This window comes from Dunckerocampus dactyliophorus, chromosome 21, assembly GCF_027744805.1.
Source record: "Dunckerocampus dactyliophorus isolate RoL2022-P2 chromosome 21, RoL_Ddac_1.1, whole genome shotgun sequence".
In the NCBI taxonomy this organism is placed as follows: Eukaryota; Metazoa; Chordata; class Actinopteri; order Syngnathiformes; family Syngnathidae; genus Dunckerocampus; species Dunckerocampus dactyliophorus.
Window position 1 is genome coordinate 6396922 of NC_072839.1, and position 24030 is coordinate 6420951.

The following is a 24030-nucleotide window of genomic DNA, read 5'->3' on the forward strand; positions in this document are numbered from 1 at the left end:
AAGGACCTCAAGGACGAGATTGTAGACCTGGAATGGACTACAAGATCATCAGCAAGCAGCTTGGTGAGAAAGCGACCCCTGTCGGTACAATGATTTGGAAATGTCAAGGGAGTTGGGAGCACAGTCACCAAGAAAAGCATTCGGAGCACACTTTTATGCAATACTGTAGATTGAGACCCTGCCGTGGCAGGCAAAGTCCCCCTGCTCAAGAAGACACATGTACAGACCCGTCTGAAGTTTGACAACCAACACCTGAATGATTCAGATGGGAATTGGAAGGAAAAAAAAAATCTCACGAAAATCCCTCATGAGATGTGTGCAACCCTGGTGACCAAGTACAAAAAACAACTACATGTTTTCTGGAGTTCGAATCTCCGTTTGGGCTCTGTGTGGATTTTGCATGTTCTCCCTGTGTTTTCTCCAGGTAGTCCAGTTTCCTCCCACATTCCAAAAAAAAAAAATGCCTGTTTGGTTAATTGGAGACTCTAAATTGCCCCTAGATGACGAACGTGAGTGTGAATGGTTGTTTGTCTATATGTGCCCTGCAACTGAATGGTGACCAGTGCAGGGTGTACCCCGCCTCGCGCTCAAAAGTCAGCTGGGATAGGTTCCAGCATAGCCCCGAGACCCCAATGAGGACAAGCGGCATAAAAAATGGATGGATGGATGTTTTCTGGACTACCATCAAAGTCCTGGACTGTTCATATCTTTGCAAGACGATACACTTACAAAGTCAGCAGGGGATCAAATATTTATTTCCCCTCCACTGTCGTCGTCATGAAATTCATTCATTATTGTAATGTTTTGTAATGTTGACTGCTTGAAGGGGATGGTAGTTGGAGTCATTGGAGTAACTGGACAGAGTGTACCAAGTCATGTGGCGGGGGTGTTCGGAGCCGGAGGAGAGAGTGCGACAGTCCCAGTCCGGAGGGAGATGGAAATTACTGCGAGGGTCTCGGTACAGAGGTGAAAGCCTGCAACACTAACCACTGCCCAGGTAGGTCTGTGACTAATACCAGTTATCACAACATTCCTCTGATGCAGAACTTTAACAGTGTTGGTGTGATTTCAGTGGCGCCATGCTCCAAGGTGGCAGGGACAGCGTTCAGTAGCTGTGGTCCCTCCTGCCCACGCTCCTGTGATGACCTGGCAGTACGTAGCACTCAAGTCATTTCATTGCACACGTATGACAAATTGCGGTGATGGAAATGGGCTATTTGTCCTGTTGCACAGCATTGCGAATGGCGTTGTGAGCCTGGGTGTTACTGCACAGGGGGAATGGTCTTGTCCGCTAATGGGACAGTTTGTTTAGAGAGAGACGAATGTCCCTGCCTTGATCTCGCAACCGGACGTCGGCTGGAGCCCGGAGACGTCACTGTGGCCTCCGATGGGTGTAATAACTGGTTAGACAGATTCATACATTCAGATGATCCCAAAGCAAGTAAAACCATATAACAATGAATGGATTCCCAATTTATTTCAGCACCTGTGAGGGGGGGAAGCTTAACTGCACCCAAAATCCTTGCCCAGGTGAGTGACCGGCTGCAAAACTTGCATAATCCAATAACTACCCAATCAGTGGAACCCAAGATTTCAATTCCTTTGCATACCAGACAATTTTATGCTTGTAGCTTTGTGTGAAGGCTCGTTTCTCTTTCAGTGTGACAGGACAGGTGCCCTAACCGAAAGCTTGTCAAACATCTATGACCTCAAAAATACTGTTTTGGGTCAACGGACAAAAAATCTTGCTGATATACAGTAGATCCACGCTATTCCTGCGGGCTACGTTCCATGGGGAAATGAACCGTGGACACAAAGACCTAAAAATGCCCAATTTTGGTGCTCTAAGCCATGTAATGTACACTATATGTATCCCAGTTATTACATATTTTCAATGTAGTTTTTCACATAAAGAAACGCTCACAAGCATTCAGTATACATTACAGTCAGTATACATTACATACAGTATTGCATTCAACAAACAAATCCGTTTCCAAACAAAATGTGCAGTTATACAACGTTACATCCTGTCAAGGCATCATCCTGCTGGAAAATGTTGAGTGAATTGAATTGTGGGACGGTGCCTTCTGTTGGATTCATAGCTACAGCACAGTCTCCACCAACCCCCTTTCTATTTAGGTTACCATACAAACAACTGAGCATACAACTGAGAAAGCACAAATACTGTACAATACTCCCAACACCCTATTTTCCAATGTTTTCAGTTTCTGTAAATGCAATACTGAGGTGTCCCGATACTTTTGTCCAAAAGTGCATCAGAGAACTTGATCTGACTCGTGATTTGTCACCCCTTTAATGTCTTTCTAGTATTAGGTGGCTGGTGTGAGTGGTCTGAGTGGACTCCATGCTCCAAGACCTGCGGGGCAGAATCGGTCTCCCGTTACAGAAGCTGTCGCTGTCCCGAACCTAAAGCTGACGGGGGGCCGTGCTCTGGAGAACAGGAAATACACAATGGAGTCGGGGTTCAAATCCAGAGACAGCCCTGTCCCGTCATCACCTTCTGCCCAGGCAGGATGTTAACTCTTTCAAGACTGAACGCTCCCGTCTTTGAACTCATTTGAACACATTTGTGCTTCCACTTGTCTGCAGTCCATGGTTCTTGGAGTTCCTGGTCAGCATGGTCAGCGTGTGATGGCTGTGCAGGGTCGTCCACGCGCACAAGGGACTGCGACAGCCCCCCTGCCCGGTTTGGTGGCCTGCCCTGTCTTGGTGAGGGGATGCAGAGCCGTGGTTGCCATGACAACGTGACTGCGTGCTCAGGTGACTTTTTCAAATACATTCGCTTTTCAGAAGCGGCACATGTGAGTGGTACAAAGATATAAACAATCCATGCTGCTTTCATTGTAACAGAGAGAGGCGCAATGTAAAAAAAAAAAAATCCAGCCCACAGCTATGGTGCGTTCAAGGACCCCTCAACAAAGTACGGAATCTCAACAGTTGAAAAAAAACATGAGCAGTGAAGCATGAGGACAAAAACATGTTCAAATTGTGGTCATTTTTTAAACAGTGATACATTATGCTGTATATTTTACCTGTATTATCACATATTTATAAATTATTACTGATTTATAGTGAATGAGATGTGTTTTCTGTGGAAAAAACAGCCTATTTTTAGGGAAAATATTTTTTGACAAAAAATCTGTACATTTGCGGTAAAAATATGCAGATGTTGTATGTTTACCCCCTGACAAAGATATGAATCTAGACTTTTATTGGTGTCTCTGGGCCTGCCGGTTTGTGGCCCCCGGTACTCGTCTGCCTTTGTGGGGTGTGATCTCTCGCTGGTCTCAGGGGTTGGCAGTCATCCGGCCCGCCGGCGCCCTGTCCTTGGCTGGGATTACCTCTCTTCGGCCCCTTGCTGGTCTTCCCGAGAGGGAGGGCTCTCTGGGCTGGCTCTTGGGGCACTGATCTTTGTGCTGCCTGCCCCTGTGGGCCTGGTGGCCTTCTGACGACGGGGGCTCGGCCTGGCTATTTCGGGCGGGGCTCTCTGGGAGGTGGAAGGCGGCCCCTTTCCGTTCATGCATTCTCAGTGACAATTACACGCCCACACATTTTTGCACCTTTATATATATGAAGTCTTCCCCACATACAGAGATACCTGTACATATGCACACTCACAGTACATACGTACTTCCCCACATTACTCACTGAGTTAACCAGAGTGTTAATATGTTGTTGGTTTTATTACAGCGACGGTGATATCAGCAGTATGACTATAGTTTTTTTTTTTACAATGATGTGCATTACAGTAATTATCATTCTGTTCACTATCATGGATAATCATTTCATTACTACAATTATGTGTGACTGTTTCAATGCAGTATTGTCATTGTGATCACTATCATAGTTCATCATAGTTCATCATTGTTCATCAGTCCATCATGGCTACTATTATGTGTGATTGTCATTGACAGCGTTGTCATTGTGGTTGTTGATATTGTTTTGTCCTTTGTCCTTAAGTCCTTGTTCGTCTTTATAGTTGTCACAGACATTTATTTGCTTATGTCGTTCTGTATCTTTCTGTTGTTCTGTTCTTGTTGTCACAATTGTTGTTGTTGCTGCTGTTGTCCTTGTCTCTTGTCTCTCTTTTTTTTTTGTCCCCCTCTCATTTCCCCCCCGTTTCCTTTTCTCTTCTTCTCTGTCCCCTCCTGCTCCGGTCCGGTTGCTCCAAATTTGCTTTATAACAGGCAGAGTAAATCTGTTGAGCACTTGACGGCATTTAGATCTACAATTCTATCTGCTTTAAAGGCTGGACGGGACAGGGGTTAAAAAAAAAAAAATTGATTACCGATTTATGGTGAATGAGTTTTCTGTGGACAAAAAAGGGCCTGTTTGCCTCCTTACAAAGATATGAACAATCTACATTTTTATGGTACCGTTATTGTAACAGAGAGAGGCGGAATGTAAAAAAAAAAAAAAAAAAAATCCAGCCCCCCACCGTGTGGCGTTCAAGGACTGCAGAACAAAGTACGAAATCTCAATGCTTAACGAAAAAACATGATCAGCGAAGCATAAAGACATAAAATGTAAAAATTGTGGTGTTTGTTAAACAGCGATTTTTAGTGAATGAGATGTTTTTTGTGAAAAAAAATTATATATTTTTGGGGCAAAACTTTTTTTTGACCAAAAATATGTAAATTTTGGGCCGTGAATGCTGAATTGTGACTGTGTGGTGGTGGGGAGGGATTAAACACTTATTTCCTTCAATCAAATACAAATGAATATACTGTATAAACATCTTGAAGGCTGTATAATCAGCAGGGGATGAAATACTCATTTCCAACAAGGCAGTCATTTTCTGGATGTTCACACTCTACTATATTTCCTCCTGCAGACTGTGATGGAGGCCAAGAAGAATGGCCTTGTGGCAAACCTTGCCCCCGCTCCTGCTCTGATCTCCATGGCGACACCGAGTGCCTAGACTCCCCCCACTGCAGCAGGACCTGCGGTTGCCCGGGTGACATGCTCCTGCAGGATGGAGTGTGTGTCTCCAGGGAGGAGTGTCGCTGCAAATACAATAACAGCTCTGCTGCCGGTTAGACTCAGAAACCTGTGATGAAATGATACCGGTGGCCAATCGGTTGATACTTCTTTGGTTTGTGTAGGTTTCAGAAATGCATCACAGACATGGCCTGGTGATGCGGATTGGCAGTTTGCAAGCCATGGAGAAGAAATCATCACCGACTGCAAAAATTGGTATGAATCAACCTAAAATGCGCAATAATGCAACATTCACCCGTCATATGTTCTCTCTCTACTGCGCCTTAGCTCCTGCCAAGCTGGGGTTTTGCATTGTGACCCCCTCCCTGGCTGCTACGTGGACGGTGGCTGGAGTCAGTGGGGAGCCTGGTCGCCGTGCTCACTTTCCTGCGGAGGAGGAGTTCACTTCAGGAGACGCCAGTGTGATAATCCTTTTCCTCAGAGTGGTGGGAGAGGTTGCCTGGGAATTGCTGATCAGCAGAGAGGATGCAACACACATCTGTGCACAGGTATTCACATCTGTACAACTTTAGTTTCACGTTTTAAGTCCTAGCTCTTTTAATGCTTGATATGATATTCTTCACTTCACTACTTTGGTAAGGCTTTCCGCTTTCTTTCGGTGGTTTCCAATCTAAAATGGGAGCATTGTGTTAGCTGCTGGTGTTTTTGGCCCGCTTTCTTATCTCAATTGCCTCCTTGATCCGTCGTATGTGGTTGCTTGTCTGCGGTGTTCGTTTTTCCTTGTGTTGAATGGCCTTCCTGTTTCTACCACATTTTTTTTGTCCTGTTCTGTTCTGTCCTTTGCGTGTATGCGAAGGTTATGTTTTTGCCGGCGTTTGTAGGACATCGGATATGGAAGAACTGATTACATTTCGGGTGGTGATCCGGATCACCATCTGGAAGCAGGAATTTTTTAAAAGGATTCTTTAACATTGCGCGATAGGACCATTTGCGGCAGGTGTGCATATAAAACTCCACAAAAAAATGGGCAGAGCACTTGTTTGGGACATTTAGCCTCCCCGGTACATTGCAATTTCGTGCTAGGTGTTAACATGCTAACGTTAGCATGGTAGCATACTAGCATTTTTTGCTATTTTCATTAGCACTATTATGTTAGGTGTTGGCACGCAAACTTGACATGTTAAAATTGCTAGCATGCTAATATTAGATTAGCACAGTAGCATTTTTAGACCTTTTCAAAGGTAGACAATTTAATACACTTTATAACATTATCACACTTCGCACTATAATGCTCGGTGTTTGCATGTTAGCATTGCTAGCATGCCAAACTTTTTGAGCTGTTTTCATGGGTAGACACTTACATGAACACTTAACACTATTATGCAAGGCGTTAGCATGCTAACATTAGCATAGTAGCATTTTTAGCCATTTTCATAGGTAGACACTATTATGCTAGGAGGTAGCATGCTAACATTAGCATGTTAGCATTGTTAGCATTCAAACCCTTCCATGGTATGTTTTCATGGTCAAGGAATCTAAATATGTAGATAAAATACATGTAAAAATGTAAATCCAAATAATCAATTTCAAACGTTTCTGCCCTTCACCTCTGTCCCTCACAGGAGGAGATCAGCCCTTTCCTCGCAGAGGTTGTTTCCTTTATGAACTAACATGTTAGCATGAATAGTCAAACATTTTCTCTAAAAAGCTGTCTGCTCAGGTTGTATTGATTTGCCTTTTCCACCAAGTTTTATTAAATTGTACCTCTCAGAACTTATCTTTCCTCTAATCGAGTTCACAGCAGATTTTCCCTTGACACTGGGGCATTCGAAAACCGAGGTTTTGACCGAATTTGCGTGTTTCCACACTGATAATCTGATGTGTTTCATGCATGTTGCTTTTGCCTCCAGACTCTGTGGGCCCTTGGCTGCCCTGGTCACAGTGGTCAGTGTGTTCAGTCAGTTGTGGTGGGGGCCAGCAATCCCGATTTCGGACGTGCGGCTCATTACCCTGCAGTGGCATCAGCCGCCAGAGCAAGACTTGCAATACTGAGGTTTGCCTTGGTGAGTCTCTGCTTCCACTGGGTTAAAAAAGAACCACTTACTTGCTCACGGTGCAACGAAACAGAAACACAACACACCCACAGCAAGTTAACGCATCACATAAATCAACTACTACTACCATCTGGGTGATAAACAACAATTAAACGCACATGTAACTTAAACCTTATTTCCAAAGACCCGCAAGGCATGCTGGGTAGTCCAGCTGCAACAACAACATGAACTGTGAACAATAAAGCATAAGACATAATTCTCTGAGAACCGATCAAGCAAAAATGCAACAAACACGGCAAAATGTTAGGAGATAGAGCACCACAAGCTACTCTGGAATATTCAGTCAAAAAATGCATCAAAAACATTTGGTCACACTGGAATATAAGAGGCATTTAGTAGTATTTGTTATCTAGCTATCATCGGGGGTCAGCTTTTTTCGGCGTGTCATGGCGCCGCTTCTAACAACATTCAATTCACAAGAGAAGGAGACGACACCAGAGGGAGGGGCGCAATGTTGACACCCACAAGGAGACAAACTAAAGCTACAGAATCTAAAATAAGACTAATTTTAAGTACATACCTGTTGAATTCATGTCAGAATGTTCACACTTTTAATACGTGACATGACGCCTGGATGCATCCTGGTGTGTAGAAACGCATCGAATGGCTGTATTTTAATACCAAAACTTCATTTTTTGTACTCACAAATGAATTCAAACGGACTGAAAATCATGTGTGTGTATTTGGTTCGTCAGTGGCTGACGCAGCAGCTACAATCTCCAAGCTAGACATAATTTGTGTCCTAATTAAACCACAAATTTATATCATATCATAGTTGCACGTTACTTACAGACACATTCTCCTAAGCAGAAGCGTATTAGGAAGTATTCCGTCCCAAAAAGCATCCGGTATGCTCTGTATCATTCATTTTGTGTGACTAAGTGTCGCCAAAAATCCCACTTTAACTTAAAGGCAGCACATGTTGAATTATATTTTCATATATAAGCAGCACCTGACTGTAAAGCTGCAGGACCGGCCAAAGCACAAATCTTCTTTTGGAAAAACACCGGAGCGATGATGTTACCAATACTACACAACACAACATGAACTCATTTGTCATAGCATTGATCCCCGTGCACTCTTTTCGTAACAAGAACGTTTCAGAGTCTTTCAGAGATGCTTCAGTTATGTAAAATCAGTGTAATGTTTTTGCTGAGCAGAGGTGGGCTGCCCCCCTGGCAGGCTTTACAGGGAATGTGAGCGAGGGGAGGGCTGTCCATTCAACTGTGCCCAGATAAGTGGCAGGGAGGGCTGCTACTCGGATGGCTGTGAGGAAGGCTGCCACTGCCCCTTGCACACTTTCCAGCATAAAGGGCTCTGCCTGCACGTGGGTTGCTTTCATACCCTACACACATGACTGTTCTTGAGTATTTCATTGAGTTAAGTGTTCTGAAGTCCATAATGTGCTGTGTTCGTCTCAGGAGTGTCCCTGTCTGGTGGACGAGGAGTTTCTGTCATCTCTGCAGAGTGTCTCCATCACCCCGGACTCATCTCTTCATCTCCATAACATCAGTGAGGGAGTAGAGCTCCAGCCCGGAGACACAGTGGTCCATGAGTGCAGCTCATGGTGAGCAAAAACATGTGAGGTATAATATTCCCACCAGCAACCAAATATCTTCTCTTGCAGTGTCTGTGAGCACGGCAGGTGGAACTGTTCCTTGGAGTACTGTCCGGTAGATGGTGGTCTGTCATCCTGGGGTCCCTGGAGCTCCTGCTCGCTGTCATGTGGCGGCCTCGGGCTGAAGACCCGCTCGAGAGGCTGCACCCAGCCTGCTCCAGCTCATGGGGGGAAAAATTGCATGGGGCCATACCTTGAAACCACGTACTGTCAGACTCCTGACTGCTCAGGTAAGTTAAGAAGATGCAGGGAAAAGCAAAAAACTATTTTGGTAATGAAATGATTTGTTGACAGTTGTTGGTCCCACTGAAGAACCAAGCCTACCAGGTAAATACACACGTCACTCTTTTAGTTAAAAGATTACACTCTCATGTCAAATCATACATACGTCTTCCTCCTATATAGATGAGGACGCTGGCTTCACTGGCTGGTCATCATGGAGTCCATGCACTAAAACGTGCAGCGATGCTCGCTCACCGGCCATGAAGTCACGCCATCGTCAGTGCATCAATGCCCCTTGCTTTGGGGATTTTCACCAAGACAAAGCCTGCAACCTTCCACAGTGTCCAGGTATATACAGTAGATACAGGTGGTCTTTAAGGATAAAGGCTGTTTATAACATTTACCTGGATGATGAGGAGGTGGTCGATCGACAGTCTCTTTATTGCAAAAACAAAAGCGGGCCGTCGGTCGAACAACGCCAAAACAACATCAGCAAACTGAACTGTCCTCTTCCTGCACCCACACACACAGTCAGGACTCCTGTCAAGTTTACAGTCGGAAATCACAAAACTTAACACCACACATAACTGCCAGGTTGTTACAGTATCCTTGAACATGTTAAAGGATTTCCTATGAAAGTGACATTGAAAATGAAGCAGCATATTGTTTTTTTTCTCTTGCTTTTATTACTGTTACATGATCTATGTGCCCAGATGGTGGTGATGTATGCATGGGGGACGATTGTAAAAAGAGGAACTGTACCTGGACACAGTGGGGGGAGTGGGGCTCCTGCTCGCGGTCCTGTGGAGTTGGCCAGCAGCACAGGATCCGAACCTTCCTCAGCCCCGGCACTGACGGCTCCTGGTGTGACGACATTCTCGGGGGAAACTTGGAGCACCGCTTTTGTAACATCAGGCCCTGCAGAGGTGAAAAAAAGCAACATTCAGAAAAGGATCTGCCCTTTATTGGGTCCAGTGGGGAACTGCATCCTGTTTAAAGACAGCCTCAATAGAGAAGAATACAAACAGAGCTCGAGATGCCATTTGCACAGTACCATCCTGTAGTAAGGAGTCTGTTTTATGGAGCTAAAGTGATGGGCTTCTGAGGATGACTGAATTATGCATCCATCTATTAATCAAATAATTTTATTCCATTTCAAAACTTTTTTTAGATCTACTGTTACATTTATTCATTTAAGTAAAGCATCTTCAAGTGGTTGGAAAAAAACCCATGTTGGTGAAGACATCAGCTATTATACAAGCTGGTTGGGTAGAGATAGAGGGACAGAGTAGAGGGGCAAAGGGTAGATAAAGAGAGACATTAGAATAGAATATGGAGAGGAGGTTGGGTTTGACAGAGAACACACTAGAATATGGAGAGGAGTCTGCAAATTAACCCCCCCTCCAGCGCTACAGTAAACGGACAGAGGGTAGATAGAGGGAGAAGACAAGATAGAGAGGTTGAGCCTTCTAAGACCACCTACGAGTAAGATACAGTAGCAGTACTCTGTCCGATTGATCAGACTTCACATGCTTTTTTAGAGTACAATTGTGACAAGATACTACAGCTGTCACTTCTTGTGTTAGTGTGCTTTTAATGCTAGTAGAGCAAACTACTTTTCTGCACCTTTATTGCTATTATGCTCTGCTGAAGGAAAATACTAGGCTTGGTGTAGCACAGTACTGACAGTGTATATATTGTGTGTGTGTGAGTCTGTAGTGGATGGAGGATGGTCCCGATGGAGTCCCTGGTCCCGTTGTGATAAAATATGTGGTGGTGGCCGCTCCATACGCACCCGCTCCTGCTCCAGCCCTCCACACAAGAACGGAGGAAAGAATTGTGCAGGAGAGAAGAACCAGGTCAAACCGTGCAACACTAAACCCTGCGGTAAGACAGATTTGGACAACATATTCACACATCTTGCACATTTGACTGGTCATTATCACGGCACAATCTTTGTACTTCAAATGTCACTGTAGTTTGTGATCAGCATTCTCATTGAGGTACATTATATGAAGGCCTGTAGCATCTTGGGTAAAGTCCTGACCTTTTGTTTGTGTCTTGGCAGATGAACAAGGGTGCCCACCGGGACAGGAAGTAGTTTCTTGCGCCAACAAGTGTCCACAGCGCTGCTCTGACCTCCAGCAAGGAATAGAGTGCCAAACCAACACTGAATGTCAACCCGGTTGTCGCTGCCCCAAAGGTACTAAAATATAAATCATTCTATTAATAGATACACTTGTGTGTGTGTTCTTTGTGCATTTTATTCTTATTTTATGTTTTTTATTGTAGAATTGCAGTCACCAAAAGGTTATTTACTTCTCACTGTGTTGTATCTGTATTTGTACCATATTGTATTTATACATTTACGTCAATTCAAGTATTTTTTAATAAAATTTTTTGATGTATTAACTCATTCAATACCAAAGACGTATTTATACATTTTTATGAACCCGAACGCCTGATCCCAAAGACGTATTTATACGTCTGTTATGTTTTTTTGCGCGAGAGGCAAAAAGAAGTAATGACGCAACTGCACACCAATGGATGTCACTTTTGGAGCAGTTTTTAGCCATAAAAACGCCCACAAGGTGGCAGAAGTGCATCTGATAAGAGCTCAGCATGGATCATTCCCATGTAAAAACACACTCGACAGCAAGGAGGAAGTGGAAGAGCATGGATGATTGTAGCTTGCAGAAGGTTACGCATTCTATCTCTAAACCTCTGCATACTGCTTGTTGCTTGCGTGGCAGGGCGAGCCGGTGTGTGTGCACGGGTAACTCCGGCCGGGTTTTGGGGACTGGGCTCCTGACTGGGGCTTCCGGGTTGCGTGCCTGGAGAGCGGCGACGTGCACAGGCTTGTTCAGAGGACAAAATGCGTGCCTGTTGGTCACTCTCTGGGAAGGGATGTGATAATGCATTTTTGTTCTAATATTCTCGCCATCAACCGTCAAAGTCCCATAGATTGACTGGTGGTTCGCGATCGATGGATTGGCGACCCCCGATGTATGTTATATATGTATCCTAAAAATCAGGACGCGCTTACATGGCGCTCAGGAAGCAAATGAATCAATTTGAATGAATTTTTTTTAAATACCCTTGTTATAAGGCTCATGCAGTGCCACAGATAGATTACACTCCTGTGGAAAATACAGCTGACCCATAGTATAAAGTAGAATTACTGTGTTTCCAACCGTTTAAAATACTGCATATTGCATACTGTACCTAATGAAATATTAATTCATAAATGAAAGCTGCCTAAATAATCCTGCCTTGAAAACCAGAATAATTCTCAGTACTCTTGCCTGAAAAGGTGTCTTTTATGATATTTGAAGGTGAGTAATGTACAGACCTTTGTGCATCCAGGTCAGCTGCAGCAGGATGGCGTGTGCGTGCATCTGTGGCAGTGCGACTGCGTGGACTCGCAGGGACAGGTCTGGGCTGCCGGCAGCTGGCACCAAGTGGATTGCAACAACTGCAGCTGCTCCAATGGACAGTTCACCTGCACCAATCACAGCTGCCAGGCCACGTGCACGTGGAGTTCCTGGTCCAGTTGGGCATCGTGCAGCGTTACCTGTGGACAGGGCCGGAGAACCAGATACAGGTACTGTAAGCTGAACCAACCACCATTGCTACACTGTCCTCTGTACTTCATGGCTGCCTATGGCTGTCACACTTACATCATTGTCAAAAAGTATGAACAAAAATGTTATTTCCCACAGTCATGCTTTATTTATTTCAGACATCAGCACATAATTACACTTTTGCACAATTCAGCATGTCCGAAAAGGAGTAGGAGGAAGCAGATATCATTTTAATTTGACCCCTTCTCTACGTTTTGTCATTTTGTCCTTATAATTTCAAATGTTGCTGTATTTTATGAACAGAATGATAAATGACAGGACGTAATTATATATATTTGTATGTATTAACAGCTCCAAATGAATTTCAAATTTAAGTCAAGCTAAAAGATAACACACGTCTGAAAATCTATTTGCCTAACGCTAGTCTCTTTAATAATAGCAGACCCTTTGAATCACACATTAACCGCATTATTATGAGCCATTAAGGGTTGCGTTCAAAGACACCGAATAACTTAAGTTGAATTCACATGTTTTGAGCATAGATGTATTTTGTGGGATTTCCGAGCGCATGCTTAAATGCGTCCAAGTGTACTTTGGCAATAAGAGTTACGTGAGTGATAAGCATATCCACTCACTGTTTTTCTTTGTCTTTCTGTTTATTTAGACCACACATACACTCATAATAAATACATTGTTGTGATGTCCAGAGTGTCAGTGAATGCACCTCACTGTCCTTTAGGAAGTGAGGAAGGCGCGCTGACTAGAGACGGGTTTTGGAGTTGGAGATACATATATGGTGTTAGAATTGCACTGCTGTTGTTGTGTTCAGGTCAGAATAAAGTTATAAAAACATACACATAATAAATGAAATAAATTAGTTACCACCACTAACGCACTATTTTTGACAGCCGTCGCAGGTACAGTGGTATGAAAAAATGTTTGCTACCTTCCTGATTTCTTATTTTTTTGCAGGTTTGTCATACTTAAACGTTTCAGATCATCGATCACATTTAAATATTAGTCAGTGACCACACTTTTTTGAAGGTGTGTGTCCCATTACATCTGGCGTAAAAATAATGCCGCATTTCAGAAAAAGAACATCATACCAACAGTAAAATATGGTGGTGGTAGTGTGATGGTCTGGGGCTGTTTTGTTGCTTCAGGGCCTGAAAGACTTGCTGTGATGAATGGAACCATTTGGTTGACTACCAAAAAATCCTGAATCATCTGTTGGTGACCTCAAGCTGAAACCAATTTGGGTTCTGCAGCAGGACAATGATCCAAAATACACCAGCAAGTCCACCTCTGAGATGCTGTGGCATGACCTTAAAAAGGCGCTTAATGCTGGAAAACCCTCCAATGTGGCTGAATTACAACAATTCTGCAAAGATGAGTGGGCCAAAATTCCTCCCCAGCGCTGTAAGAGACTCATTGCAAGTTATCACAAACGCTTGATTGCAGTTGTTGCTGCTAAGGGTGGCCCAATCAGTTATTAGGTTTAGGGGGCAATCACCTTTACACACAGGGCCACGTAGGTTTGGATTTTTTTTCCTTCTTAATAATAAAAAGTTTCATTTAAAAACTTGCATTTTGTGTTCAGTTGTGTTGTCATTGACTAATATTTACATTTGTTTGATGGTCTGGAACATTTAAGTGTGACAAACATGCAAAACAATAAGTAACCAGGAAGGGGGCAAACACTTTTTCACACCACTGTATATATCATTACTTTGTGAACCAACAAAATCAGGATCATCCCACATTCATTTGGGGTTGCATTAATATTTAGATAATACAGAAACGAACCACTTATGTCTCACTGGATGCTTTATTCGGAACCCGTGTAAAATCTTCAAGATCTAATACGAGATCTGTGTCAAAATAAATCTGCCTTTAAAAAGATAATAAGACTCGTTTGATTGAGAGATATTCATGTCACAATATGTTTATTATTGCTGTGGTAGAACAACACTGCATCACTCCGAAAGATGTATTCAATGTTGTGTCCGGTGAGTGTGTTTATGTTACAATATATCTGTGCTAGATCACCAATCGCTTGTACAAATCCTCCACTTTCTATAAAAAGCCCTTTCATGTTCATTACAGCTATTTTTACTTCTCTCCCCATTTAGCATAGAGAGAAATTATGTTTTATCTCTGCTCTTTTTCGTGCAAATCTGAAGTACTGACCGCTAATGCCTGGAAACTGTGTGTCAGATCACTAATCTCAGACACCGAGGGAACAGACTGTCAATTTGAGGAAGTCCAGCATAAGTCCTGTGAGCCAGGACTCTGCCCGCCTCTTTGTCTCCATGACGACCAAGAGCTCCATGTGGGAGACACTTGGCTGCTGGGAGAGTGTAAACAATGGTAAGATGCATGTATGCAATTAAAGGAGGCAAATCTATGCTTGTCTTGAAAATGAGCAAGAAAAGTTAAACCTTCTAATTTGTTTTGTGTGCAAGCACATGTACTCCGGAGGGAGACTACTGCCAAGACATTGACTGCAGAGGTGGGCCACATTTGCTTGAATAACAATACGTGCATATGGATCGGCCATTTAGGCAAACATTTATCATGTGCCCGTTTAGTTTAATTTACAGAAACATCATTGAGGATCACTATCTTTAAATGGGCAAGATGCAGACCTACAAGATACAGTATTCATTGGAATTGTTTGTCTCTATGATGTTTCTAGTGGATGGCGGCTGGACGCCGTGGTCAGTGTGGTCTGACTGCTCAGTGACTTGCGGACGAGGAACACTGGTTCAAACCCGCGCCTGCATCGACCCTCCACCTCGTAACAACGGCTCTCAGTGTGAAGGTCCGGAGAAGGAGACACGGGACTGCCACACCCCTCCTTGTCTGGGTCAGTAGCTCCAACACAGATCAGTTGTGCTACCATACTATCAAATACAGCGGGACCCGTTGAAGTCGGTCCTATTTGTGTTGACAACTTGTCCGTGTCGAGTCCTCGTCCTTGTTTTTTTTTTAATGAACTCATTCAATCCCAGCCATTTTTCAAAAGACAACCCCTTCAGTACCGTCCCTTTTAGACGATTTTGACTGTTCTTTCAATGCATACAGAGTATTGTGTTCTATGGCTATGTAAACATGGAACCTACCAAAAGAAAAATTGAAAGAAAAATTGGTTTCTACCTTTTTCCATTCTTCAGAATCAAATATAGCTCCTGTTTAATCACACTTATCTTTTTCAGATGACCTATGCCCTTGGTCGCCATGGTCGCCGTGTTCCCGGACGTGCGGGGCGGGGTCTGTGGTGCGGCGTAGAGTATGCCTGTGCGGGAAGGGAGGAAGTGCAGCCTGTCCCGATGAAATTGAGACTCAGAAGAACCAAGAGGAGAACCAGCTGTGCTTCACACAGCCCTGTCCAGGTGCTTTCAGATTGAAGTTTAGCGTCTTGAATGCTTAACCTGGCCCTTTTGTTGACGTTATGTCAGAACGTCAGCATCACCAGCAACGCACTTAACAATTTGCATTCAGGAGACAGCCGGCCGTACGCACAGGTTTATGAGGGGCAACGTCAGGAATATCACGAATGAACATGCATCATTTATGCCAGCATGTGTTATTTAGTGTCACGCATCACTCACACGTGTCCAGTTATGTTGGGAAAAATTTATTTGGCTCACTTTTATTAAATCAAAGGTTTAATGACACCAGTAAATTCTGTTTTTGCCAGTGTGTGACTGGCCTTTATTTGCTTAGCAAGAGGCTTCGTACAGGTCATAATCAGATGTTTTTAGCATTTCTTGAGTTTTTTTTTTTTTTATAAAGAGGTTTTGAAGTCTAAACTGAGATTTTGTTTTCATTACATAAGGGGTGTCCAAACTTTTTCCACCTAGGGCCACATACTGAAAAATTCCTAACTGACATTTTGTTCAAAACAACACACGTAGATGTACTAAGAACTTATATATACCGTAATTCAAGAAAAAAATACATCTCATCTTTGGAGAAAAAGCGGATTATTAGTATGAACTTTGGTCTTTCCTCTTTTTTTTCCAAATATTTCACCTTTCTCCGTAAATCTTTGTACATTTACTTCTTGGAATAAGTTATTCCCATAGTTTTATAGCTTTCTTCAACCTAAATTTTCCTTTATTTCGTCTTGTTTGTTTCTCATATTACAACTTCCAAAAAATATATTTGAACTCTATGCTACAAAAAATATGTTTTTTGTTTTATTTTATTTGAATTTTTATTTTAAGTTTAAGTTCGTAAATTTACAACTTTTTTTGTTTGAATATGAATATTATAATATTTTTTCTGCTGTTTAAAAAAAAAAATTTAAAATTTATTTTCTTTATTTCTATAATATTTTGAGGTTTTTTTGTAACATTATGCATTTTTCCGCAACCCAATTTTCCAAAAATGCTACAAAAATCCATCCATCCATCCATCGTCTATGCTGCTTATGCTACAAAAATATTATTATATTATTATTATATGTATTATAATAGGTTATTTTTCCTCATAATATTAACTGTTATTATTCTCATAACATTGTGACTTCTATTGGTTAGATTACAGCTTTTTTCACTTAATATTTTGACTTGTCTCTTTTAAAATTACTGCTGATTTTTCCCATTTTTTTCTGTTTTTTTTTTAATTGTTTTTGTCAAATTATATTTTTAGAATGTGCTGCTGGCGAGCAAAAAAACAGCCGTGGACACCCGTGCCTTAGATGAAAATGAAATCCACAGTTTTTACTAGTGCCATGCCAATTTTGGTACCACATTTATCGTTATATCGTTGGATGCCATGAAACGCCTTATTTAATTCAGTTTGACAGTTAAGTCGCACTTGAAGTTGTCTGAATATGCGTGAAACATCAGAGTTGTTGTTTTGCTCTGCAGAATGTCCCATGTCAGGATGGAGCGTTTGGTCTCGGTGCTCCTGTGATTCTCAGAGGCAGCAGCGCTACCGTGTAGCTGTCACCCCAGCCACCAGGGGACAGCAGTGCTCTCCCGTGGAAACACAGAGCAGGCCGTGCAGCCTCAGTCACTGTGACGATGGTGAGTGCTCGTACTCAGTGAAGTGACTTTGTAAGGTGTACTTGTGATGGCCTTACATGATATTTACATGTTGATACTGTCTTTTTAATGATCAGAATGTGAAGCCCCATTTGCGTACTCTCAATGTGGCTCACCCTGTGACAAGCACTGTGAACTTCACGGACGTGCAGATCTGTGTTCGGGTGTCCGGGAGTGCACACCCGGCTGCTACTGTCCAACGGTAATGTCAGTGAATGAATTTAATCTTTTTGTTGGAATTTCACACTTCATAATTGAGTTGTCAAATTTGAGCGTCCGGCACTGCTCACCCTGCACAGGCATGATATTTTTGATGATTTATTCCTGCTGTTTTTGGTGTTAACAGCCTTTACCGATGCATGTAGTAGACTCGTGTGGTTATAAGGTTACCTTTTTAGTTATGTGCATAATTTTGGCACATTTCTGGGTTAAAAGCCACCCAGACAGAAGCATACCATGTACTGTTGTTACTATTCCAGCACAGTACTACGAAAGCTTTATATTCTTGTCTTCATCCGACTTCTTTGTCGGCAATTATAAAAAATAAGACAACCTTGAACAGCCAATCTTGTGAAACACTTCTGACGACATACGGCCTGCTTGCCTAATTTAACAGCAAACCCAAGACTATTTTAAACCCATTTTCTTCAAAACCACATTTTTTTTTTTTTTTTGCACATCTAATGTTATATTTATGGTGATGGCTGCATAAGACCACACCGACATTAAAGCAGCATTAACTTAACAAGTGAAATACGGCATGCTATATACTGTTGGTAATATATCACTGTGATATGTGTCGTGGTGACAATGTTGTCATGTTATTTAGCTCTGTTAGTGAGCTCTCAGCTTTGATTTATTGCAAAATGCTCTGCGGTAGACTGACGAAACACACACACACAGTAGCAGGGGAGGGCAGGTAATGAAATATAGAGCAGTAAACTGATCCCTGCAGTTATAAAACATGACAGCAGTAGTTACTGTAATAACTTTTACAGTTATGGCTTCCTTTTTATGTGAGACTTAAATCATTGAATGTTACATATAAAATGCATAAACAAGTAGATCTTCAATAATACTGCTTGTTTCACATTAAAGTTGTCATGAAATAGAAGAAACTACACTGACAACAATTATACACAGTTCTGATTTTAATGTTATGTATGGTGTGTGTGTGTGTGTGTGTGTGTGTGTGTGTGTGTGTGTGTGTGTGTGTGTGTTCCTACAGGGCTTACTACAGCAGAATGGTAGTTGTGTACCATCAGAGCAGTGTGGCTGCATCTACTTGCAACTTCAAGCTCCAGGACAGCCCCCCACACCCGTCACCATTCCTCAGGGGGCGACAGTCACCCTCGGATGTAGTACCTGGTCAGCCGTCTGCGTGCTGTTTTCTATATCTGTCTAAAAAATGTTCTGTGTGCAATACATGTCTTGTTTGTATCTAAAGTGGTGTGAAAAAGTGTTTGCCCCCCTCCTGATTTCTTTTTTTTTTTATGTTTGTCACACGGAAATGCTTAAGATCATCAAACAAATTTAAATATTAGTCACTGACAACACAACTGAACACAAAATGCAGTTTTTAAATGAAACTTTTTTATTATTAAGGGAGAAAAAAGATCCAAACCTACATGGCCCTGTGTGAAAAAGTGATGGGCCCCCTCCCAGAAAGAAAGTAATTGAGATCTATCAGTCTGGAAAAGGTTATAAAGCCATTTCTAAAGCTTTGGGACTCCAGCCAACCACAGTGAGAGCCATTATCCACAAATGTCGAAAACATGGAACAGTGGTGAACCTTCCCAGGAGCGGCCGGCCAACAATAATGACCCCAAGAGCACAGCAACAACTTCTCCAAGAGGTCACAAAAGACCCCACAACAACATCCAAAGAACTGCAGGCCTCACTTGCCTCATTTAAGGTCAGTGTTCATGACTCCACCATAAGAAAGACACAAAACAAAGGCAAAACAGCCTGCATGGCAGAGTTCCAAGACCAAAAGTATTGCTGAACAAAAACAACATTAAGGCTCGTCTCAATTTGGTCAGAAAACATCTTGATGATCCCCAAGACCTTGGGAAAATACTCTGTGGTTTGACGAGACAAAAGTTTAACTTTTTGGAAGGTGTGTGTCCCATTACATCTGGTGTAAAAGTAACGCTGCATTTCAGAAAAAGAACATCATACCAACAGTAAAATATGGTGGTGGTAGTGTGATGGTCCGGGGCTGTTTTGCTGCTTCAGAACCTGGAAGACTTGCTGTGATAAATGGAACCATGAATCTGCTAACAAAAAATCCTGAAGAATGTTGGTGACCTCAAGCTGAAACCAACTTGGGTTCTGCAGCAGGACAATGATCCAAAACACACCAGCAAGTCCACCTCTGAATGGCTGAAGAAAAACAAAATGAAGACTTTGGAGTGGCCTAGTCAAAGTCCTGACCTGAATCCTATTCAGATGCTGTGGCATGACCTTAAAAAGGTGCTTTATGCTGGAAAACCCTCCAATGTGGCTGAATGACAACAATTCTGCAAAGATGAGTGGCCCAAAATTCCTCCCCAGCGCTGTAAGAGACTCATTGCAAGTTATCACAAACGCTTGATTGCAGTTGTTGCTGCTAAGGGTGGCCCAGCCAGTTATTAGGTTTAGGGGGCAATCACTTTATCACACAGGGCCATGTAGGTTTGGATTTTTTTCTCCCTTAATAATAAAAAAGTTTAATTAAAAAACTACATTTTGTGTTCAGTTGTCATTGACTAATATTTACATTTGTTTGATGATCTGAAACATTTAAGTGTGACAAACATGCAAACAAAAAGAAGAAATCAGGAAGGGGGCAAATACTTTTTCACACCACTGTGTTTATTTGTCTGTGTGTGTATCTTTTATAGCCTTTGCTATGATGGGACTTTGGAGTGCGACATGAGGGAGTGTGAAGGTAAGTCAATCCCGTGTAACCCGTTTATGTAGACGCCCCTTGGACTAGCTGACTCACATTGACATAAGTGGTGCATTTTTTTAGTTGCTGTGGTAGCATCCGGGTTAATATCATGATTTCTGTGAAGCTCATTTTGCACTGAAGAGGAAGTCATTCTGTGTACGTTTTAATGCTGTGTAACGAGACAGTAGTTATGCCTTTTAGTGGTAATGATGACGTTAACAATACTACAACACATAAAGGGATACATTTTTTAAAGAAATGACTCCTTTGGGTCCTTTTATGTCCACGTCAACTTAAGTGGGCATTTATTAGTAAAAATGAGAACACGCTGGACCAGGACTTGATGAGTTGGGTTGTCCACATAAGTGGGAAAGACTTAAATGGATTCTACTGTACAGGAAACCCTTGTTTATCGCAGTTAATTGGTTCTAGACCCAACTGTGATAAATGAATTTCCATAAAGTAGGATTCCTTATTTATATATGTAATACTTTTGTAGTTATAGCACAGATAATCTGTTTATGACATTCTAAATACGCTTTTAACATTATTAAAGCCCTCTGGACATGAATTAACACCCCTATAGTCACCTTTGCACCCATATCACCCAATATAGTACACATAATTAGAGAAAATAAGCCCTTTAAGACATAAATAAGGCTCATGCTTTGTGTGATTTGCTGTTAATGTGTTGTGGTAATTGGGGGAAGACAGGAAGTGATGTTGGGGGTTCAGAGTTGAGTTTTATCTTGGCATGGGTTACAGCTGCAACAGTAGCCCATATTAGGGGTAACTGTGCCTGCAATAAAAGCCTGTTGTTCCGGCCATCAAGTCTGGTGCTTGTTGTCTCACTGAACATTACAGTAACATTACTGACACCTAGTGACCAGTGTAGAATACTACATCTTTGAATGTGTTTTCTACATGCCTTTTCTTTGTACTTTAGTTAATTTAGAAAATATGCCATTACTGCATAAGGATATTTGGCTTGAATAATATTTCACATTTTATGTTGTATTGTGCATCTTTTTTTCAGTTGTGCTGAGCGAGTGGTCAGAGTGGACCCCCTGCTCTCCCTGCATGCCCTCCTCTTCCCTGCACCCCACCAGCAGCCTCCTGGAATGGAGGGTGAATGGAAGTAAAATGATCTCAGTCCAGAGGCGCTTCCGGGCCTGTTTGGATGTGGATTCCGGTTTGCCAGTGTCTGGAGAGCAGGCGAAAAGCCAGTGTCCACCAGGCCCACAAGAAGAGGACAGGCTGTGCCCTGATACTAGCATCTGCCAAGGTACGCTTGCTCACCGCAATTTACTTAATGTACAGTAGTTGTCACTTTGAGATTGCCACTTTATGCCGTGTACAGTTTATATAATGTTTTGTCTGTATAATTTGTTCATCTGAGCTGTTCAGATTACGCACATTTTGAACTGGAGGAATCTGAGAATAGAACCTTGAGGAACACCGCATACACATTTTATGATGATATAATGAGGATAGGGAGCATAGAAAGTGGATGGATGGATGGAATGATGGATGGATGGATTGATTGATGATTATTGTCTCCCGGAGTGAGTTCGACCTCAAGCCTGAGTGGAAGTGACAAAAACGTGTAATGCAACAGTTTAAGAAAGTAATTAATCTAAATGCCAATCAACTGTTATCATGATAGCTCAACAGCTCCACTGTGTTTCCAAACAACATGTTTAAAATAGAATGGTGACTTCGATGATGATGTTTCAGATCTGTGTCAGTGGAGTGCATGGAGCACATGGACAGTGTGTGCAGAGCCATGCAGTGGCGGAGTCAGGCAGCGTCACAGGCAGCCTCTGGCCTCTCCTCCGGGACCCCGATGCGGCAGCCAGCAGACACAAAGCCAGAGCTGCAACACGGGACTTTGCCCAGGTATACCGTATATATATTGTATACCGTATATATATGTTATATACCGTAAATTCCGATGTATAAGCCGCTACTTTTTTCTTAAATTTTGAACCCTGAGGTTTATACAGCAGTTGGGCTAATCTATGACTAAATTCTCATCTCGTGACATCTCCTTTACTTCAGAATTATAACTAATTGTTTAAATACTGTGCTGCTTGCGAGCCAATCACGAGCTACCAGTGCACTTACAACAAGCTTGTCATTCCGCTGGAAATCGCAGGAGGACATTATATACAACATAACAGTCTGACTCACGGTGTCATCTTAACAACACTAAATTCATCACACAGCAACTTAACACACAAAAGATATACCTAAGAACTATACAAACATGTATCAATATGAGCTTAAAATAAAAAAAAAACATTTTAAAGTTTTCCCATAATGCATTGCATCTGAGCAACGCATTCATTAGGGCGCTGCAATGATGTCAGCCTCCCTCTGGGCTCTGTCTTCTGGCTGTCTCTGGTGGACAGAGGCAGCATTGCAGCGGCATCCATCCATTTTCTATGGTGCTTGTCCTCCAATGAGCTGCTCTTCTGGCAGTAATGCATCATGGGTAGATGTTAAAATAGCGGCTGTTTATTATTTTAAACTCGTATTGGTACCATGCATATTTCCTCGGTACCTTTTGAGTGTTAAGTTGCTGTGTGATGATTGTAGTGTTGTTTGTAAGATGACACTATGAGTCAGACTTCTTTATTGAGTAATGTCCTCCAATGGGTTGGCAAAGTTGTTGTGCGTTTTTTTCACGCCTGTCCCTCACAGACTTGTGCAAAATGTAAGGTATTTGCCAATCCAGTAAAGTGCAATACAATGCAATGTATACATATTTGAGACTTAGTTCTGTATCCAAGGTGAGCGCTGTGAAGATAGGGGGCGGACCTACCAGGAAACCTGCGCCAATCAGTGTCCTCGCAGCTGCACGGACGTATGGGAGCATGTACAGTGTCTCCAGGGAGCTTGTCACCCAGGTATGCGACCACGTCCATAAGTTCTTTATGATAGTACATTTCTCATAAATGATTTTCCAACGTCAAAACATTCATGTCATTCAAACCATTCAGGCTATCTATTTTCAACACTCCCCAAAAAATCCAGCCATTATCCGCTATTTCTACAGAAATGGTCTTCTCTAGTTATTTGCGTCATTAACTCGTTTTTCCATCCTTCCTCCCCCAGGTTGTCGGTGTCCAGAGGGACAGCTATTGCAGGACAGCCATTGTGTGCCTGTGACGGAATGTCGCTGTGGGGTCCCATCAGGCAATGGGACATTGCAGTATGAACCAAATGAAGAGCTCGTCATGGACTGCAACACCTGGTAAGTCAGATGGAGCAACACTCAAGGTCAGGGGTGTCCAAACTTTTTTCAGCGATCACCACATAGTGAAAAATGAAAGGATGCAAGGGCCACTTCATTGTTTTGTAAAGCAGCACATATACTGTAGATATGCTTAGAAGTTCTATATATTTCAAGAAAAAAACGGCATCTCAGCTTTGCGATATCGGCGAAAAAGCCTATTAAAGTACGAACTTTGGTCTTTAGTCTTTTTTCCTCATTTATGCTACTTTTATTTTAATTTCACACATATTTCAACTT

At 42.4% G+C, this 24030-nt stretch overlaps 1 protein-coding gene across 4 annotated transcripts in view; it reads left to right on the top strand.

Moving 5' to 3' along the window:
* Positions 1-24030, top strand: part of sspo (SCO-spondin) — a 112876-nt gene that overhangs the window by 56717 nt on the left and 32129 nt on the right. For all 4 annotated transcript variants that reach the window (XR_008567341.1, XR_008567342.1, XM_054765537.1 and 1 more), the window contains exons 76-106: positions 827-997; positions 1073-1152; positions 1234-1403; positions 1484-1530; positions 2329-2529; positions 2611-2781; positions 4856-5056; positions 5127-5217; positions 5290-5510; positions 6873-7025; positions 8237-8403; positions 8498-8643; positions 8704-8924; positions 8989-9021; positions 9100-9264; positions 9630-9842; positions 10636-10803; positions 10985-11119; positions 12283-12520; positions 14718-14870; positions 14966-15012; positions 15199-15369; positions 15719-15895; positions 17381-17539; positions 17635-17759; positions 18786-18925; positions 20443-20489; positions 21529-21777; positions 22230-22391; positions 23288-23404; positions 23613-23751. Coding sequence is in view for 2 of the 4 variants with exons in the window: in XM_054765537.1 (XP_054621512.1) it covers positions 827-997; positions 1073-1152; positions 1234-1403; positions 1484-1530; positions 2329-2529; positions 2611-2781; positions 4856-5056; positions 5127-5217; positions 5290-5510; positions 6873-7025; positions 8237-8403; positions 8498-8643; positions 8704-8924; positions 8989-9021; positions 9100-9264; positions 9630-9842; positions 10636-10803; positions 10985-11119; positions 12283-12520; positions 14718-14870; positions 14966-15012; positions 15199-15369; positions 15719-15895; positions 17381-17539; positions 17635-17759; positions 18786-18925; positions 20443-20489; positions 21529-21777; positions 22230-22391; positions 23288-23404; positions 23613-23751 (4678 nt within the window). In the remaining 2 variants the exon portion in view is untranslated. The remainder of the gene's footprint in view (positions 1-826; positions 998-1072; positions 1153-1233; positions 1404-1483; positions 1531-2328; positions 2530-2610; positions 2782-4855; positions 5057-5126; positions 5218-5289; positions 5511-6872; positions 7026-8236; positions 8404-8497; positions 8644-8703; positions 8925-8988; positions 9022-9099; positions 9265-9629; positions 9843-10635; positions 10804-10984; positions 11120-12282; positions 12521-14717; positions 14871-14965; positions 15013-15198; positions 15370-15718; positions 15896-17380; positions 17540-17634; positions 17760-18785; positions 18926-20442; positions 20490-21528; positions 21778-22229; positions 22392-23287; positions 23405-23612; positions 23752-24030) is intronic.